The 18,443-nt window shown below is 44.5% G+C and overlaps 1 protein-coding gene across 2 annotated transcripts; it reads right to left on the bottom strand.

The window, feature by feature from the left end:
* Nucleotides 1-576: 576 nt before the first annotated feature.
* SEC11C (SEC11 homolog C, signal peptidase complex subunit) lies at nt 577-16,956 on the bottom strand. 2 transcript variants are annotated; one of them, XM_002925721.4, is made up of 6 exons: nt 16,755-16,952; nt 9,425-9,534; nt 6,120-6,269; nt 3,946-4,065; nt 1,408-1,465; nt 577-781 (listed from the first exon to the last, which is right to left on the bottom strand). In XM_002925721.4, the coding sequence occupies exons 1-6, from the start codon at nt 16,839-16,841 to the stop codon at nt 728-730; spliced, it is 579 nt and encodes a 192-aa protein (XP_002925767.1). In that variant the 5' UTR covers nt 16,842-16,952; the 3' UTR covers nt 577-727. The 2 variants fall into 2 exon arrangements, with proteins under 2 accessions (XP_002925767.1, XP_019662003.1); XM_019806444.2 differs by lacking the exon at nt 6,120-6,269 and having other exon boundaries at nt 16,755-16,956.
* Nucleotides 16,957-18,443: the final 1,487 nt, after the last annotated feature.

Genomic DNA, 18,443 nt, shown 5'->3' with positions numbered 1-18,443 from the left:
TGACCCCGTTTAATTCTACTTCAGAGCAACTGTATTCCTGAAATCCAAGTGTTCCTCCCACACGCTGCAAACTCCATCCAGGCTATGACTTCACAGCCTGGCCCCGAGGGCGGCGGCTGGGACAGAAGTGCCCGACATAGTTTCGTGAAGGACCACGTTCTATGCAGGACTCTGTATCGTGCATGTATAACTCACACAGTGGAGGTCCCTGGGAAACTACAGAGGGACGTGCCCCTCTCACCCTTCTGCGCTTTTTGTCAGTTTTCAAAGGAGGATGCACTGTTTTTCTAATTTATGAAACACTTCTCAAATAATTTATCCACCTACCTCAAGATGGATTCCACCACAAACACAAAGCAGATTACATCTTTCCTTTTAAAAAGGTTTTAGACTTTATTAACTTATCAGAGTCTACTTGTTTTGAAACTTAGACATTACGACTACATCGTGGGGACCATGCACTGTATGGTCCCCAGCGACAGGTCCAGAAGTGGCCCAGACCCCCGTGCTTGGCTTAGAATGACCACGAGTGGCACAGAGACTAAGCAGGTTCGAATCAGAGCCCACAAAAGAAAGCAATTTTTACTGATGAATCATTTATTTGGACAAGACAAAAATGTCTCCACATTGTTTCCTTTTATACAGAAAGTGGAACATTTCAAATATATTAGGTTTCTCTTTTTCAGCAGAATTCATTTCAATCTGGTCCTAGGAACTTCTTCTCATTTTAGGATTCACGTTTTAGTAACACATATGCACCCATTACAGCCAAAAGAGCATACTGTAAAGAAAACACAGTGGGAAATTACTGTGAGCTCTACAAATTAGGTTGGTCTCTAAGTGTATTCAGACGAAGTCTGCTCAGTGCTAGACTGAGGACAGAATCAAAAGATGACCCTTCCCCCATGCCTGGTTCTCCAAACTAGCTGTTCAATGCCACAGCATGGTTTAAAACCCCACAAACATATTGATGGACTAAGGATCAAGCACCCAACAAACACGGCTAATTCACTGCTCAATCTTGCGTAGGTTCCCTATTGTTTTTCAAGTGGTTTTTAAAAAATATAGATGCCATCTTTATTGAAGTTGAGAGATCATCATTACTGGGTTTATCATACTATGTTTTTTTGTATGTTTAAAGATTTCCATGATAAAAAGCAACTAATATAGAGGTGCCATTCTAGAATACACTATGAACACAAAAGATGAAAGTAGCTATTTTAAATAACTGACTTAAGTGTTGATAATTTAAATGGTTATGCTAATTTGCAGTTAAATACAAACACTCTGCGGAAAAAAAAATAAACAGCGAAACATTTTAAAAAGACTGCATCTTTACAGCTGCATGTGCAAAAGCTCCAATATATACACATTTTTTTTAACGCAGACATACATACACATTCCTACCTTGAATTTTGGGTAGTCATTCATTATTATGGTGACCATACCAACATATGGTAAAAACCTAAATTGTGGGATGAAAAGCCAGAAATATAAGGACTGTTTGTAATATGGTGATAGCAACATTTAAAAACACTCTAACTCAGTCTGAGGACACAAATCTTCCTCGGGAATAGCCCTGACTGGGGCTGTAAGACTAACATTCACTCCTGCCTCAAAAGGCTTTCTTAATCAAAAGCATCACCACTAACAGCAGGACAATTTTTTAAGCAGCCACATGATTTCAACTAGAGATGCTGCTTGTCTTTGCTCGCTGCATTCACCGTAACAGAATTAAAATAATTAGTTGAGCCACTTGTACAAATGGAACCGACAACTGCCATCAAGCTAGTTTTTAATTTTTTTTTTGGTGGAGAAGTCACATCCAGACAGCCTATATAAGNCGTAACAGAATTAAAATAATTAGTTGAGCCACTTGTACAAATGGAACCGACAACTGCCATCAAGCTAGTTTTTAATTTTTTTTTTGGTGGAGAAGTCACATCCAGACAGCCTATATAAGATTTTTTTTTTAAATTTATTTATGAGATAGAGACAGCCAGTGAGAGAGGGAACACAAGCAGGGGGAGTGGGAGAGGAAGAAGCAGGCTCACATCAGAGGAGCCCTGATGTGGGGCTCGATCCCATAACGCTGGGATCACGCCCTGAGCCGAAGGCAGACACTTAACCACTGTGCCACCCAGGCGGCCCCTAGACAGCCTATATAAAGACGGCTGTTAGGGAAAGCTTTCAAAATACATGGAGAATTAGTTTGTAATTGGAAGAACCACCATCATTTTCATTTCATGGGGCTTTTCAGATGTAACAAACACGCTTATTGGGCAATGAACACAGATGTGAGTCCCATAACTTATACCCACATGTGATTATGATCACAGAAACAGAAGGTCTGGGGCATAAGCTAGCCAATGATTCTGCTGACAAAATTCATGTCAAGATGTGATCAGTAGACCCAAGCCTCCCATCACTAATGGGAAACCAGGGAAGGCACCCCGTACCAGCCAGTCCTATGTAGATCAGCAGCTCCAACCTCTCCTTTATACAAAGCCTGTCCCCAGGACGTCTAAAAATAGAGGACTGGGACACCTGGGTGGCTCAGTTGGTTAAGCAGCTGCCTTTGGCTCAGGTCATGATCTCAGGGTCCTGGGATCAAGTCCTGCATCAGGCTCCTTGCTCAGTGAGGAGCCTGCTTCTCCCTCCGCCTGCTTCTCCCTGCTTGTGCTCTCTCTCTCTGACCAATAAATAAATAAAATCTTTAAAAATAAATAAATAAAAAAGAAAACCGACCAGCTAGAAGTCTCTCCCTTCTCCCCACAGATATTCCAATGGAAATGCAACAGGGTAAAGGAGTTAGAAGGTGAGCAGAGGGAGAAAAGGGGGAGAAAGAAACCTCAAAACACAATCTAATTGATAAAGCTAAATCGAGAAAGCGGTAATCAAGTTCTCCAGCCTTAAAGAGCTGGTGGGATTTAGAGAAGATAAAAAAAAAAAAAAAACAACACTTCTAAGAAGGGTTAAACATAAGAAAGGGTCACTAGGAGAGGGCAAGAATTGCCTTTTTTGTTTTTTTTTAATAAGAGGATACATGCTCTGCTGTGTCAGTCAGAAGAGAACTCATCACTGGAACAATTATGCAAAGATGAATATTAAAAGATTTATCACATAACTGTTTCTGGTAGAGAAAAACAGGAAATAGTCTAAATGTCCACCAAAAGAGGATTGGCTAAGTTATGATTTTATGGTTCTCAGTGGAACAACAGTACGTAGCCATTTAAAAATACATGGGTGTAGGTTGACAAAGAAATCTATTTCCAACTTCTTGTTGGATGAGAAGATAAAATAAAATTCTACTATGTAAAATTATATATTACATATGCACACACATCTGTATAGGTACAGGGAATGTCTAGAATATTCACTTAAGTGTTAAACAGTGGTTATCTCTGGGAGGATTTCTTGTAATTGCTGTTTAAAACCAGAAATAACTAATCTCTAAGTGATGATTTCTTTCAAAAACATAATTAAACCAATGATATAGATAATATACTTGCATTCAGTTTTAGATTTTAGGTCCTTAGTTCTGAGTGGTATTTACACAGTAAATGCAGTACACAGTACTGCACAAATCAGACTACTTACAACTCTCCTGACATGTAATATTTGTAACAAGTGATTCTATTATCCTATACACTTTGTTTCTTAGTTTCTTTCTTTTTTTGAGGGAGGGAGGGAGGGAGAGACAGGGAGACTGAAAGAGAGAAAGGGGAGGGTGGGGGGGGGAAGGGGCAGAGAGAAAATCCCAAGCAGGCTCCACACTTAGCACGGAGCCCAGTGTAGGGCTCAATCTCACAACCCTGAGATCATGATCTGAGCTGAAACCAAGAGTTGGACGCGTAACCAACTGAGCCACCCAGGCGCCCCTAGTTTCTTTGTTACTTTTTCTGGTTTCTGAATCTTTTATATAACTTAAAAGTTAATGCTCACCCTCTGGCTCTTCCCACCACATCCTTCTTCTCAAGCCAGTTCTGGCCCTCTTTGTACAAGCCTCTGTCGTCAACTTCATTATTGTCTCCTTTAGTCAGAAATTTGATGTCCCCATTATCTCTAGAAAGCAAAATAATGTCCTTTCACAAATAATTTTCAGCACAGCATCATTAGAAAACAATCAGTTTACCCAGCATGTCAGAGTCCGATACGGGCATTTAGACAAACATTCGACAGTAACTTGATCTTTCCTGGTCTAAGGCGATCGCTTACAGATAACCACCTAACTAACACACAGGGCCGCCGGCGATTCTGCAGACTCAAACTCTGAAATGCTCAAGTCACCCTGATAACCAAAAAGCACGGCAAAACATGAGGGCGCCATCAAGGCAGCGATCAGCTTCCAGCAACTGTTTTCACTCTCCTCGTCCTCAAAGACCAACTTGTGAACACGGATTAGATTCCCCTTCACTCTAGACAGGAACTTGGTCCCAGATCACACAGATCTGAGCCCCAGCTAATTGAAATGCGCGTGTGCCCTTACCCCTCCTCAAACTTTTCCTTGCCAAATGTAAAATGTTAATGCATTATTTCCTTCAGCACTGAGCAAAGTGGAGTAAAATCTGGTTTGCAGAGAAACAGGAATCACAAATGGCACAAAACCAGTGTGTTAAAGAGACCCATGGGATTAATTCTAAACATTCTAAATCGGTCCTTACATAGCCTTGACGCTAGAAACACAACATTACAGCATTACAGAGCTATAAAGAGGGTCTTCTTTCAATAAGACAAATGAAAAAAGGCACTATTATAATTAGATAAAATATAAAAAGCCCACAAAGATTTGAAACCACGCCAAAAGGAGCAAGCTGATTTTCAGCTGCAGTTATAAAGGATATCAGGAAGATAAAACCCCCAAGCAGTCTCCCCCGCAACTCACGCAAATTACAGAAAATCACCATTACTTCCTCAACTTTGAATAATTTCTCATCTGTAGAAATTATGTTTAATCAGCTGTCACATTACGACCATGCATATTTCTTTATCAGTCAGTTAACAAGTGGACATCAAGTCCCATTGTGCAGTACCACAAACGGAAACAGGGTTATTCCAATGTTTATAGCAAAACGAAGTGATGATTTTAAGTATCGACTTCTTTGGGGAACCCCTACAAGCAGTGACTGGAATGGGAACCTGATACTGTACACGGACAAATAGTTACAGTCCACGTGTGTGTACACACCCACACCCACACGATGAGAAATGCTCTGTTATTTAAAAAAAAACATAAATACACACATCTCAGTTTAATTCCGTAAGTCAGGCAGGTAAAAATGCTACACTAAGCTGCAAGAGGTAAATGAATAACCCAGTATACAGAAGGTCACATTTTCACTAGTCACGTGACTGTACCCTCCCCTGGGAACTTAATACGCAGGAGGTAGGAGTCACTGTTTCCAGTTCCCAAAAAAGTGTCTTCAGAAGCCTGCACTGGCATTTAAAGGAAAGGAAGACCATTTGTGGGGGAGAACTGACGCAGGACACACAATGACTGAACCCCGGGCCGGAGACAGGGACACGCCGCCATCCAGGGCTAAGGCTACTGCTGCGAATGCCACTTGGTCCGAAGAGACACAGAGAAACAGGCAGTTTTCTGCATTTCAGAAAACAGTCCTCACATCACCATAATCCTCAGCTGCAATGGGGCTGGATTTTCTCTGAGACTCCTTCAAATAACTACTACGCTCTCGTACGTTCCACCTTCCATTGCGCAGCAGCTTAGTTACTGAGTGCTTCCAGAAACACCTGTCCCTTCAGTTCTCATAATCGCCCTGTGAGTCCCGGTGGGAAATGATAATGTTATCATTCCGTCTTACCGACTGGGTAAAGGAGCAGGTCCAAAGTCACCCAATTAGTAAATGGCGGGACTAGGAGCATAATCCAGAGTGTCTGCTATTTTCTAACCAACCAAGAAAACTGGCTACCGAAACTGAATCACTAAATTCCACACCTGAAACTAATATTACACTGTATGTTGACTAACTGGGATTTAAATAAAAACCTGAGGGGAAAAAAAGTTGGATAACAACCAGTGCTAAGGAAATTAATTAATTAATTAAATCCAGCAACCAAAATTTACAAAACAACACCAAAAAGAAGTCAAGCCCCCTTACTTTTCATGAACTTTGATCACTCTGTGAACTATTGGAATGTCTCGTCCTTCGACTTTAAAGACCACGATTTCACCAGCTCTAATGGGGTCTTCCCGGAAGTTTGTCAGGAACAGAAGGTCACCCCTGTGAAAGGCTGGCTCCATACTGCCACTGGGAAGAAACGCAAAATCACATCCTATTAGCGTGGGTTCACCAGGGAACTTTTCAATTCATGAAGAACACAAAAATAAACACATCAGTGAAAGTCTCAGGCTCCATCAATCGTCAGGTAGGTCTGGGAGCTATCGTACAAGCCACAGTGGTTCCCTTCTGACTGCTCACGATGATGACATCAAGACAGGAAATGATTGCTTCTTAGATTAAGTATGAAAAGGATAGTAGCAGGCCCCTCTGTACTTTGTATAAGGTAGAAAAAGAATCGAGTATAATGTGAACTTTCTGCAGTAAAAGCTGCCAATTTTTAGCCTCAAATATAAAAAAAGTCCTACATCTACAAATACATGACTATTTTCATTCAGAAGTACAGACTCAAAGTTGGTTGATACTCTAGGGCAATTCTCACGTTTCATGGCTCATCTCCAGCACCTAGGACGTGGGCATTCAAGGAAGAGAAGCAAACAAATGAATGCCTTGGAAGAGTGATCTATCCAAAAACCGAGCTGAGGGTTGGGACAAAATTCAAGCCCAAGTCTTGGGACTCCTGGGGCATCATCCTTTAGACCATATTCTACAGAAAGTCCAATTTTAACAAGTGTTGACTGCTTTGGAAGTGGAGGTCAATGAAGAATCCCACATGGTACTGGTTTAAACCCCTGCCAAAAATCTTCAATGGATTCAAAGTAAATTGTAATCTAGTAGAAGCTGAAATTATCAAAACAGAATTCATTTTGCATATGCTCATGCTTTGTCTTAATGCATCAGAAAATAAGTAAGACCAAACAATATTGCAATATAGGGACCGTATGCTCAAAAACCAGTGAGAAGTTTGTTGAGGTCAGGACGCAGGGAGGAAGAACCAGACTGGCGAAGAAATGGAAAATGTGAGTTCATAATGGGAGTGGCTCAAGAAGTTGGCCCTCCTGTCCCTCCCGGCCCTGGACCACCTTAAACTTGTCAGCACACGCAGATCAGCAAGGAGAAACACAGCAGAGACTGGCCTGTCACTAAGTACCTGCTGACGAGTTTACTTTTAAGTGAAACCAGTGACACTAGTATCATAATAGAGCTAGCATTCAAAAATAGGAAATCTGAATAAAAAATATAGTGAGGGCTAGAAATATAAACGACTATGAGGGAAAGAAAGAGCAAACAATTAAGAACTACAGCTAGAAGAACCCTCTGGATAAGTCTGAGTCAGAAGAGTACAGTTTGTCATCAAGAGTCATTATTGTGTCCCGTGAGGAAAGCACTTCTCTGACATGTTTCACTAATACCAACTTACACTTGCTTTCCTCACGAGCCAGGGATTCCCCAAAGGTCAGTGTTCCCCAAGATCACACATTTCTTTTTTTTTTTTTTTTTTTAAGATTTTATTTATTCGACAGAGAGAGACAGCCAGCGAGAGAGGGAACACAAGCAGGGGGAGTGGGAGAGGAAGAAGCAGGCTCATAGCGGAGGAGCCTGATGTGGGGCCCGATCCCACAACGCCGGGATCACGCCCTGAGCCGAAGGCAGATGCTTAACTGCTGTGCCACCCAGGTGCCCCAAGATCACACATTTCTCATGATGTCAACAATTAATGTTGACAAACCAAATTTAGAACTATAAAGGATGCTTTAAAAAAAAAAAAAAGAGTTCCCTACAGACCACAATGTTACAACAACTTCTGTGTATAAGTGTGTCTGTGTGATTTAAGGAAAACCAGAACATCTGGGATCTAGTTTTGGTTTTGCCAAAAGTAACTGTAAGATGCAAGTGGCTTGGCCTTCATGGGCCTCAGGCTCTTTATCTGTTAAGTGAGAGGGCCCATCGAAATTAGAGTTTTTAATTTCTTTTTTTTTTTTAAGATTTTATTTATTTGAGAGAGAGAGAGGGAGAGAGAGAGAGAACATGAGTGGGGTGAGGGGCAAAGGGAGAAGCAGGATCCCCACTGAACAGGGAGCCAGATGTGGGACTCGATCCCAAGACCCGATATCATCACCTGAGCTGAAGGCAGATGCTTGGGTGACTGAGCCACCCAGGTGCCCCAGGGGTTTTTCATTTCTAATGAAAAAAAAAAAAGCCTTAAAATCCTTCCTTCAGATGAATCTTACCAGGATGCATAGCTATATAGAATATATAAAAATGGAGCTGTTATAACTGAAACAAGGCTGAGGAGTCTAGAATCCATGCATTTGATCCCCTTCTCCTCCTAACTGACCCACTGGACCCCAGGGCACTCCTAGAGCACAGTGTGAACACCAGTGAGTTAGAAACCAGTATGTTCTCCTAAGGTTCCTAAATTCTTGAGCGTAGTGTACCTCTAGAACAGTCCCCTTGGCCAGCCACACAAGGGCACCCGGGCGAAGCCAGGGCCACGGCCGAAGCCCCATGATGTGGCAGCAGGGCCCGAGGAGGGCAAGGGCACTGTCTGGGAGCCACGAACCCTGCGTGCTGGCCTTGGCTCCTGCACCAGCCAGTGGTGAGCCTGCCCCAGTCGCTGCTACAGCCTGCCGCTCCACCGGTAAAACACACGGGCTCCACTCCCACCCACGGTAAGGCTCGATGATGGTCTAGGGTGCACTGGACAGAGAGCATCCTGAAGCATCCAGGGCTCCCAAACACCCTTCTTTAACTTCAAATTGATCACGTTTTCTCCTTGCATGACTTCATGGCTATATGAAGTTAACTAAAGTATTAACTTTTCTAAACTTAACGTCCAGTGCTTTAGAAGAGTAACAGTGTCAGGGAGCGAGCAGTCACCAACAGCAGCGCCGCGGATGCCTGAAACAACACAGCACACGCTGCCGCGCGCTGGGGAGACACACTTTCTGTCTGGCTGGCACCGAGAAAGCCGAATCACAGTTTTAAATGACTTATGTTTAAGGATCAGTTTGCACACACATAATCACACAGGATTGTTATCTTCGGTGGATTAAAGCACGAAAATACAAAAGCAAATATACTGTCCTGCAGTGTTAGCATCCCCACCATCAAAGCTCTAAAGTGTGTGTCGAAAAAGATCCGATTTTTCAACAAAGGCCAGAACGAAATGAAAACGGCATCAACAAAGAAAACCCTAACGCTCTCTCCAGGGACAACCCTGAGTGTGGGCTTTCACTCAGGCGACCCTGCTCCTCTGTGGCGGGGCGGAGTGCGACACTTACCTCAGCACCACCACGATCGGGCTCTCGCTGCCAGTGAGGACGATCAACCCCTTCCAGATCATGAGCGCAGAAGACACGATCATGGCGAAGTTTAAAACCTGGTAATACAGCTGGAACGCAAAAGGCCAAACCCAAAGTGAGAACCAATGGAAGAATATGCGCGAACCCTAAGCTGGAGACGAGCTTGTTTACAAAAACAAAAAAGAAAGAAAGAAAAAAAGCTAAGTTCTGATTTTAGGACATTAATTCACACAACCTACAAACTCAGCTAGTATTTCAACTTTTGTCCCAGGAATGAGCCTTCTGTATACTGTCTCTCTTTCAATGAGCAATGAGAGAAAAAAAAAAAGAGCAATCCATGGGCCCTACTTTGCTAAAGCCTCGATAAGACTCTACTTACCCCTCTGGGATTTCCCAGAGCCTTCAACCCTGAAGAGTCCCATTTTTCAAGTTCTACCCCAAAGGCCTTCTGTTCTCGTGTAGAGAGTGCCCGTAAGACCCGAGAGCCTGGAGTGCACAGTGCGGTTTACCTAGAACCACTCATTAGCCGCCTGGCCAAAGAGGCCTCAAAGGAGGCTTCAGAACCCTATAGTACTTAGCAATGAGGCTGTCCTGCGTCTGAAATTACATTTCAAAGTGAAATTTAAACACATAGGTGTTTAAATTTTCCATAAATGTTTTTTTAAGGTTCCTTGAATCTTTTTTTTTTTTTATATATCATAGAGGGAGAGAGTGAGCGAGCACAAGCAGGCGGAGTAGCAGGCAGAGTGAGAAGCATGCTCCCTGCTGAGCAAGGAGCCCGATGTGGGACTCATCCCAGGACCTTAGGATCATGACCTGAGATGAAAGCAGCCACTTAACTGGCTGAGCCACCCAGGCATCCCTAAGTTTTCCATAAATGTTTTAAAAAGTAAACAATATCTGGTTAAGAACATAGGCAGAAAGCCACGCAAGATGGTATCTAGTTCTAAGATGCCCTCGTTCCACCTTAAACCACTGAGTTAAGACCCATAGGGCTTGTCCTGCCGAAGCTCAAGGCTCTTCCTTGCCGACAGCTGCCTGCTACACCCAACCCCTGGTGACAACAGGGGGGGAAAGCAACACGTGCCCACATCACAACACCCTATCCGGCTATAGCTGGATTGTTGGGCCAGATGTCTCCAGTCTTCCAAGAGGCTTTAGGGACAAAAGTCACTGTGCCTACTACTACTTGGAATGCAAGTCCCTCAGGGCATCTGCCCTTAGTATCCTCCAGGATGGTCCTTACTCTAGTAGGGGCGCAGTCTTCCTCCTCACAACCCCTGTCCTGGGTGATCCGAAGAGCCATGCAGATGGCCTACCCAACACTCTGGTGTCTCGATTCTTGGACAGCCTCATATCCAAAGTCCCTCTGCCACCTGAACCAAACGCTCTCAACAACATACCTGGAACTGAACCTGCTCAGCCCCCCCCCGTCTCTAATTCAATTCTTCCCCTCTATCTGCCACGTACATCTGTTCTTCTGCCATATGTGCTCACCTACATGGCAGGACTCTTGTCACCCCCCTCACCACCATTTGTTCTATACATTCTACCTTCTAAACATTTCTGGAATCTGTTCCATTCTCTCTATTCCCACTGGCACCACTCTCATCCGAGTCACCAACAGAGCCCACTGGGCAACTATAAGAGCCTGCTAACCAGTCTCCTGGCGTCCGTACACACCTCTCCCAATGCACTCTCCTCGTTACACTCTGCACTCATTTGCAAATGTCCCTCCGGCCGTCTATCATCTCTATGCCCTGCTTCAGCTGCACTTCAATTGCATCCCTTCAACTGCATGCCACTACCCTGAGGATGAACGTGGTCCCTATGGCCCTGTCTGGCAATTCCCCCACTCCCTAGCTTCGGCTGGAGCAGCTCACTGCGCTCCAGGTACGTCAGCGGTATCTGTCAGTGCTCCGGAGAGCACAGGCTCCTACACTCCGGGATCTTCACCTGGCTATTTCCTCTGCCCAGAGACTCTCTCCCTAGACTCCTTAGCATACCTAACGCTCACGCATCCTAAATCCTACTAAATCAACACCAGTTCCCCAGGGAAGCCCTCCCTGACCCACTAGACCAGGAGTCGGCAAACTTTTTCTACCAAGGGCCGCATAGTAAGTATTTTACAAGCCATACAGTCTCTGTTGAAATTACTCAACCCTGCCATTGTAGTGAGAAAGCAACTAAAGACAATATGTAAAAGAATGAATATGGCTGTGTTCAGATAAAACTATATTTATAAAAATAGATGGGGGGTGCACCTGGGTGGCTCAGTCAGTTAAGTGTCTGACTCTTGACTTCGGCTCAGGTTATGATCTCTGAAACGTGAGATTGAGCCCCGCATTGGACTCCACACTGGGCATGGAGCCTGCTTAAGACTCTCTCTCCCCCCTTGGCCCCTCCCCCAAACCTACCCTCCCCCATCTCTAAACAAACAAACAAACAAACATAGATGGTGGGCTGGAGTTTGCTACTCTCTGCTGTAGACCAGCCTAGGTCCTCCTATTACATATTCTCACCGCATTCTCTACTTCTTTATATCATCCATCACTATCATAATTATACATATCATTTTCAATGTGTCTTTTACATTAGATTTTACGTTCCACAAAGGCAAAGATCACTTTGGCCTTGTTCACAGCTGTACCTCCAGTGTTCAACACAAGTCTGGCAAAAAGTAAGTACTCAATTTGTGGAATAAATGTGAGAAAATAAACATCTTTAATATATGGTGGGCACAAACAAACTATTAGTAAGAAAAACACTAAAATCCCCAAAACAACAACAAAAAAGGTAAAAGTTTAAAACAATTAATTTTCCAAAGAAGAAATACAAGTGGTGAATAAACAGAGTGTTCAAACCCAATCCTGCCTCCTCCCTCCCTCTTCTTTTTTATGCCTAGCAAATTTCAAGTTTGGGGGTTTTGTTTTTTGTTTTTTCATGCTAAGACTCGGTGCTGGCCCAGGGTGCACTGCGGTGAGAGGGCAAGCAGACACAGTCGTTCTGAGAGCAATCTGGCACTAGCATCACGAGGCTACTTCCAGCCCAGTAACCCTACTTTAGGAATTCCGTCTACAATAAAGACAGATAGGGAATTACGGCCCAACAATATGCATCATGGTCCTATTTCTAGTAAGAGAAAAAAGGAAATAAATGAGCAACAACAAGAAATGATTGAGTAGGGGCGCCTGGGTGTCTCAGTCGTTGGGCGTCTGCTTCAGCTCAGGGCGTGATCCCGGCGTTCTGGGATCGAGCCCCACATCAGGCTCCTCCACTGGGAGCCTGCTTCTTCCTCTCCCACTCCCCTACTGTGTTCCCTCTCTCGCTGGCTGTCTCTCTCTCTGTCAAATAAATAAATAAAATCTTTAAAAAAAAAAAGAAATGATTGAGTAAAATAACGGCAAGTTACTGCACTATTTAAAACAAAGTGTGGGCTGCGGTAGAATCTCCACTAACTGCAAAACAGTTTGTAAAACAAGCACAAGGAGCCGCCCTCAGAGGCTAACAGAGGCCATCCTAGCATGGTGGGATTACGAGTGATTGAATTTTCTTCTCTAAACTATTCTCTATTCTTCAAAATTTCTGTGATGGGCATGGATTAATTCCCAAGTCTGGGGAAAATAAATGTTTCAAGGAATTTGACAGAATATTACACGGCCGTTAAAATAATTCCTCTGAAGAGTGTGACAAAACAGGAACACATAGTCTGATGTGGCGCTAAGGCAGGAAAACCAGAGCTCGTAGCGCTCCTATCACACGTCTGGGAAATTATGTCACTCCAGGTATTTACGGAGGAAACAACTGGAAGTGGGGACATAAAAATGAATTAAAGTAACCGTGAAGAGGGACGCCTGGGTGGCTCTGTTGGTGAAGCGTCTGCCTTTGGCTCAGGTCATGATCTCAGGGTTCTGGGATCGAGCCCCGCATCAGGCTCCCTGCTCAGTGGGGAGCCTGCTTCTCCCTCTCCCTCTGCTGCTCCCCCTGCTCATGCTCACTCTCTCCCGCTTTTCTCTAATAAATAAAAAAAAAATTTTTTTTAGGGTTGCCTGGGTGGCTCAGTTGTTAAGCGTCTGCCTTCGGCTCAGGGCGTGATCCAGGCGCTCTGGGATCGAGCCCCACATCAGGCTCCTCCGCTATGAGCCTGCTTCTTCCTCTCCCACTCCCCCTGCTTGTGTTCCCTCTCTCGCTGGCTATCTCTCTCTCTGTCAAATAAATAAATAAAATCTTTAAAAAATTTTTTTAAAATAACCGTGAAGATATTCTGATGTAATAATTGAAAAGAAAAAGATAAATGTAATTCAAAATTAAAGTTACACACCATTTTAAAAAAGAACAACAACTCTTTGGCTACTGTGTCAATAGCAAATGATGAAACTATCACTAAATCCCCAGAAGAGCAAAGAAGGAAACTGGAGTGCCAAGTGGATACTGTTAAAGTGTTGGGCTGTAATACATTAAATTGTTGCTTCTGAAGTAAAACTGCCTTGCAAGGCTCATCGGTCTAAAGCAGAGGCTGTTCACTATAGCTTGCATTCGAAAACTTCTCCACCTGCTCTGCCTAACTTGAAGGACTTGATAAAGAAATGTTTCATTATGAATTACAGCTCTGACTGGGAAAGCCCCAAGCCACAGTTTTAAACAGAAATTGTCATTTTTAGACAGGTTTTCAAACCATCAGGCTCCACCCTGATAAAAGCAAAGTATAAAACCTTGCCATTTATGTAATAAAGGCCTGGTACTAACAATATTTTTTCCAGTATGATCTTCTATGCTTGAAAAATTCATCGAGGGGAAGTAAAATCAATTTCTCAAAATAAAAGTCCTTTGAGCAAGACATCAATTGGCTAAAGAAAAAACCGATTCTACAAAAACCTAGCCATCAAGCTAATTGCAGAACTGCAGATCCTACTTCAATATCCTACTGTAAGGAACCTACTAATCTGAGTCTAGGACTAAAATCCTGGAATCTAGAAACATAATTTTGGTTGAACTACCGACAAACTGACGGGGATGTAAGAAATACACCAGTACGTTTCACTGGCACCTTGTGTTTGCTCATCTTCACCTACCAACTTTCTACGCTCGGCAATTCATAGCCAGCAAAGTCCAGAAGCAAGCCCACACTCAGCCTCTGTCAATCAAAGACGAAAAAGCCAATGTCGGAGAGTTTCAAACAAACATTTCAGACCCAATATTCTGGCTGACAAAGCAGCAGAAATGCCAGTAGCTATGTTTCTTCCTTCCTCTCTTCCTCACTGCAGGAACAAAGAGTCCTTGTTTTTGCACGTGGCTCTTGCCTTACTTTATAGCAAGCTGGGGCAGCAGAGAAAGGAGGTCCCACTTCCAAGATTGGCGGGGCATGCATGCCTGACAAGGTGTCAGAGGATGCTATTTTGGAGGGAAAAAGAAAAAGAAACAAAAGGACAAAGCTTAAAAGAAAGAAAAAAAGTACCAGGAGGCAGCAGAACTGAGCTTCTGCATTTTAATTAGAAAACTAGCAAAACATAGACAATGCAACAGCTACTGACAGGCCTTATCACCAAGAGTGGGAATATACAGATCTTTCAAAAGGCAAACTAGTTTAGGAACTGAGACATTCATCAGAAGGCTTTCTCTGATAGTCTGCAATTATAACCACCAGCAATCAGTACTAGTTTTAGAGACATTTTAAAAACCTAGCCAATTAAGTCTAGAGTTTTAAAGAACGCTCTATTTTCCGGAAAGTTTTCTTGGGAACAGCATCAGTGCTCAGGGAATTAGCTCTTGGTTTTTCAAGCTGGTGATAATCACTGCCACAACTCATCTTAATCACAGAAATTCCTAAGAGTTCATCAGCTACGCACACCTAGAAACAACCAGATTCTAAACAACAGTTTAGACTTGGTGACTTGAGTCACCAAACTCTCCCACACTACTGCACTAGTATGAAATCCTATTTGGAAAACAAAACAAAACAAACCCCATATGTCCACAGGCATAAGTTGTGCTATGCCACAGGCATCATCCCACTCCACAATATGGTGGCAAAAGTGACAGGATGTGTCAAAATCATGAGAATTTATATCATTTTCAAATTAAGCGTTTTTGTTTGTTTTAGAGAGAGAGAGAGAGCACAAGGGGGTGGGGAGGAGGGGAGAAGCAGAGGAAGAGGGAGAGAGAGAATCTTAAACAGGCTCCACGCCCAGCGGGGAGCCCTATGCGGGGGCTCCATTTGGGGACTCTGTCCTGAGCCTAAATCAAGAGCTGAACAATTAATCCACTGAGCCATCTAGGAGCCCCGCGACCATTTTCAAAAACAATTAAAATTACCAATAGGATGGTTCCATTTTTCTTAGCATAATTTATTGTTCTATCAATAAAAGTATTAGGATTCATTAGGATCTATCATGCCCTACAGGTCCCCTAAATTCTCTAACCAGAAGCTTAAGCAATAGCATTTTTCCTGGCTGAGAGGGCTTCCTTTCCAGTCCCCACTCACTCTTGCCTTATATTGAAGACTCAAAGACAGCGATGCTGGCCAAGGGGCTGACCAAGGAGAGAACAAGAAGGAAGTTTTCCTCTGAGGTCACAGAAGAGTGAGAATTTAACCCCAGGTGCCCAGAGACCCCACGCTAACTGCTTCCTATATTCAAGGTGCAGCCAGATGACAGAATCTAAGAGATTAGGGAAGACTTTGAGGGTCCCCTCTGGAACCCTGAATCAGTCTAAAACGATTGCGATCACCCCCAGTGAGATCGCCAGGCACAAGGAGCTTTATTTAGTCCCGATGCATGGTGGGGAGAACACGTCCCCGAATGGGAAGAAATTACTTTGGGAGGCATTACCGGACAGTTCTCACTGTCAGAAAGTTCTTTCCTTTCGCCTGCCTTCCGCCCCTTCCATCCGCGGGCAGCCTTCCTCGGGGTGTCAGGCCTCCAGAGCCTCACAGAGAAATCTATTCCCTCTTCCAGAGGCTGGCCCTTCAAACCCGTGCAGACAGCTGTCACTCACGGCCCAGTCATCTCTCCTGGCTTTCTCAACCACATTTGACATCCGTAGGACTAGATTCCTATTCTCTTCTCCTTCCTGGCCAGCCTCCCCTCGCTGCGCTCTTGTCAGTGCAAGACAGCGCACACCTGTGCCCACAAGTGGGTTTGCGCAAATTTGAACCCAGGGCCTCTGAGAGCCGGTGGGGGAGCCTGCGGGCGCCGGCGGCCCCAGTCGCCAGGCGCTGTCCTTGTCGGAGCCCTACCCAGAAAGCCCCGACTCCCCGCAGTCGCAGCCAGTTCTCGCTCCCGGGCGCGCCCCCCTGGCGGGCCTCCCTTACCTGGCGTTTGTTCATCTTCCTCAGGTCCCCGAAGATGTCCAAGCCGGACGCCGGGAGATGCGTCCCCACGGCGCCGGCGCGCACCATGACCGGCTCTCCTGGGGCCGAGACGGCCCGCCTGCTCCGGGTGTCACAGACAGCTGCGGAGCACCGGCCCGACCCGGCCCCCGCCTACCAGCCCCCTGTCCTTTGCGGGTCACGTGACCGGCAACTCGCTCGGGCGTCTGGGAATGGTAGTCTTCTGCGAGTCTTAGCCAGCAGTCCACCTGGAAGGAACTGGGAGGAAGAAAACTACCACTCCCAGAATGCCGCGGGGCGAGAGTCTCGTCCAGTGAAGACCCAGGGCTTCTAGGGAGGGCAAAGACGGGACTGAAAAGCCTTGTCCGACCCTTCCGAGAGAACTTGGGAGAGAGGGTGATCTTGCATATGGCAGGGGCAACTCGGGGAAGTGACTATTCAAGAGGAACTGAATTCCTCAAGACTCTGGTCAGGCGCCAAGAGGACACCTAAAGCTCCCCGGCATTCACCTAGCCGTGTATCTTAGCCATTGGATAACTGCGCCGAGCGGAGGCGGGGCCTCCACACAGGCAGCCAGCTGGGCTGAATCGGGGAGGAGTCTAAAGAAAAACATGGCTGGTGGGCGGGGCTTGGAAGAGGCGGGATTTTTGAAGTCTGCAAGAAGTAGTAGGGTTTGAACGCAGGAAAGCATCGTTGTACCCTCTTGATCATAGTCGTGTTGTCATAAATATTAATTGAATGAATAAATAACCATCTAATTTTATACACGAAGAAAGAGAGGCCCAGAAAGTCTAAAGGACATGGCGGAGGTTAAGGGTCAGTGTCCGAAATAGAACTCAAATTTTACAATTTCCAATTGTAGATTGCTAGATCATTCATTCACTCAGTTATGCATTATTTATTTCATTCATTTGTTCACAAGTCTTTCTGAAGCATCTACAATGCGCTTCGTCCTTTTCTAGGCACTTGAGAAACATCAGTGAACAAAATAAAAGATCACTGCCCTCATAAAACTTACATTCTATACATTTTAACAGAAGTAGATATAATACATGAGTAAATTATACAGCACCTAGCGAGCAGTTGTGCTATGGAAATAAAAGCGAATAAGAGGAATGAGGTGCTCTGGGGGAAGGGAGCAGGTTGCAATTTAAAATATCCCAGGGGCCCCCCAGGGTGGCTCAGTTAATTAAGCGTCAGACCCTTGATTTTGTCTCAAACGTGATCTCAGGGTCATGAGATCCAGCCCAGAGTAGGACTCTGCACTCAGTCAGTGCAGAGCCTTCTTGAGATTCTCACTCTTCCTCACCCTCTGCCCCTCCCCCTGCTCACACTCAATCACTCAATCAATAGGTCAATAAGATCTTTTAAAAAATCTTTTAAAAAAAAACCATTTTATTTGTTTGACACAGAGAGAGCACAGCAGGGGAAGCGGCAGGCAGAGGGAGAGGGAGAAGCAGGCTCCCCGCTGAGCAGGGAGCCCCATGTAGGCCTCAATGCCAGGACCCTGGGATAATGACCTGAACTGAAGGCAGACATTTAACCGACTGAGCCACTTAGGCGCCCCTTTAAAAAATCTTTAATTAAAAAATAATAAATAAAAATAAATAAAATATCCCAGAAACTAACTCACTATAAAGCTAATGAAAGGTAAACTTTGGGACACTTTAC

The sequence above is a fragment of the Ailuropoda melanoleuca genome, chromosome 14 (assembly GCF_002007445.2).
Source record: "Ailuropoda melanoleuca isolate Jingjing chromosome 14, ASM200744v2, whole genome shotgun sequence".
In the NCBI taxonomy this organism is placed as follows: domain Eukaryota; kingdom Metazoa; phylum Chordata; class Mammalia; order Carnivora; family Ursidae; genus Ailuropoda; species Ailuropoda melanoleuca.
Note: the sequence above shows the minus strand (reverse complement) of the source record. Positions and strands in the feature narration are given on the sequence as shown.